The 1,810-nt window shown below is 42.9% G+C and overlaps 1 protein-coding gene across 1 annotated transcript; it reads right to left on the reverse strand.

Moving 5' to 3' along the window:
* Positions 1–601: 601 nt before the first annotated feature.
* On the reverse strand, positions 602–1,573 carry LOC124290000 (tryptophanase-like). Its single transcript, XM_046726674.1, has one exon. It carries the CDS (start codon positions 1,571–1,573, stop codon positions 602–604), a length of 972 nt encoding a protein of 323 aa, XP_046582630.1.
* Between the last annotated feature and the right edge of the window lie 237 nt (positions 1,574–1,810).

A 1,810-nucleotide genomic window follows, 5' to 3' on the forward strand; every position in this document is an offset into this window, starting at 1 on the left:
TTGTACACTAGATGTGACATCAAATGGATGTTATTTCCAAAGTGTGTACATCTTCACGTTTTGAAAACATTGCAGGTGATATTTCACTAGATAGAATTTTACTACTCATGATTGTTACACAAAAACAAAAATAAAAAAAGATAGTGTATCAATGTATCAGTTCTTGACTTGTATCTGTAAACATACAAGAAAGCAGGGCTGACACATCTTCAATCAGTAAATAGTTTCCCGTTGAGAGGTTCCAGGACTGCACTAAAATCAGAAGAAGTAAAATCGATCACACGCATGCCGGAGATGGACTCGCGTTTTTCAATGATTCCCTTAAATATGTCCCGTATGTGCAGCATGTGGCAGAGAGTGTAGACACGTCTTGGTATCTGTATCCGGAGAATATGCTGGGATTTCGGATTTTCTCGTTCATTGCTCTCGTCAAGCTTCAAGATGTCATCCACCTGGCTACATCTGATGCCACCACTGACATACAAGGCACAATGAAGAGCAAAGGCGGGATACTGGCAAGTTGGGATATGTGGAAGACATTTTGCTCCATTTATGTATATTCCACATCCTATTGGGTCGATGACATGGACGCCGGCCTTCTTCAGAATATCTCCAAACATGCGAGAGTGCTTTCAACTCTATACTGTAGAAACTTATCATCAATGCCCTCCAGTAGGCCAATCGCCATGGCCTCCATTTCCCTCCCGGACAACCCACCATAGGTCTTGTATCCTTCTGTATAAAACATCCTGACTGATGCTTTGTTATAAACATCCTCCTTGTTTGTGGCAAGAAACCCTCCTGTGTTACACAGTCCATCCTTCTTGGCTGACACATAGACATGATCGAAATAGGAGAACATCTTCAGAGCGATGTCTTTACAGGGCATGTTCTTGTATTCCTTGTCACGTTTTTTGATGAAGTAAGCATTTTCTGCATAGCGACACCCATCCATGATCAATGGGACATCAAAGCTGTGACAAATCGTGGACAGGTCTTGAATATTTGCCATTGAGACTGGTTGGCCTGCCGGACTTGTACTGGCGACGACCAACACAACCATTGCACCTTCTGGACCCACTTTCTCCAGTTCCACCTTGAGCCTCTCACAGTCAATGTTCCCATTGAAGGATCTATCTGGACTTCCCTGGCATGGAAGATCAACAACATGTAAACCAGCAAGGTCAGCATTTCCACGTGTTGTAAGAAAAAGATTGTTGCTGAACACTGTCATTCCAGGCTTTGACAGAATGGACAATAACAGATGCTCCACCGCCCTTCCCTGGTGAGCGGGAAGCATGAACTGAAATCCCGTTAGCGATTTCACGCAGTCCTCTAACTTCTTGAAGCTGCGCGAGGAAAAGTAACCCTCGTCTGCCTGCATCATCGCTGCCCACTGATCTTGACTCAAGGCGCCGGTACCAGAATCAGTAGGTAAATCAAAGGTGACATGACGTCCTTCAACTTGGAATGGATTCCAACCACAGTCTTCCAATATTTTGATCCGCTCTTCCATAGTGAGTAATGTGAGGGGCTCTACCATCTTAATGCGGAACGGTTCCATGAAAGACATCTGTAATTACAAAATGTAATACTTTACTAACATAATAATGTCAAGAGCGACAACATAGCATTAGTACTTATCCATTGTAATGTTTTTTTAAGAAATAATAACCAGCGTAGAAATTCACTCACTGCTCATAGTACACCGGTTTGTATACATGGAAATGTATGAAGCGCCAGATTAGGATAAATCTGAGATATTCTTATACCACCCAAATTGTCCATGAGACAGAGCGTACAGTTTGCT

This window comes from Haliotis rubra, unplaced genomic scaffold, assembly GCF_003918875.1.
Source record: "Haliotis rubra isolate DU_JTF1 unplaced genomic scaffold, ASM391887v1 Scf112, whole genome shotgun sequence".
NCBI lineage: Eukaryota > Metazoa > Mollusca > Gastropoda > Lepetellida > Haliotidae > Haliotis > Haliotis rubra.

Excerpts from the sequence above, each read along its gene's own strand:
- LOC124290000 (XM_046726674.1), bottom strand. The coding sequence starts at position 1,573 with ATGTCTTTCATGGAACCGTTCCGCATTAAGATGGTAGAGCCCCTCACA.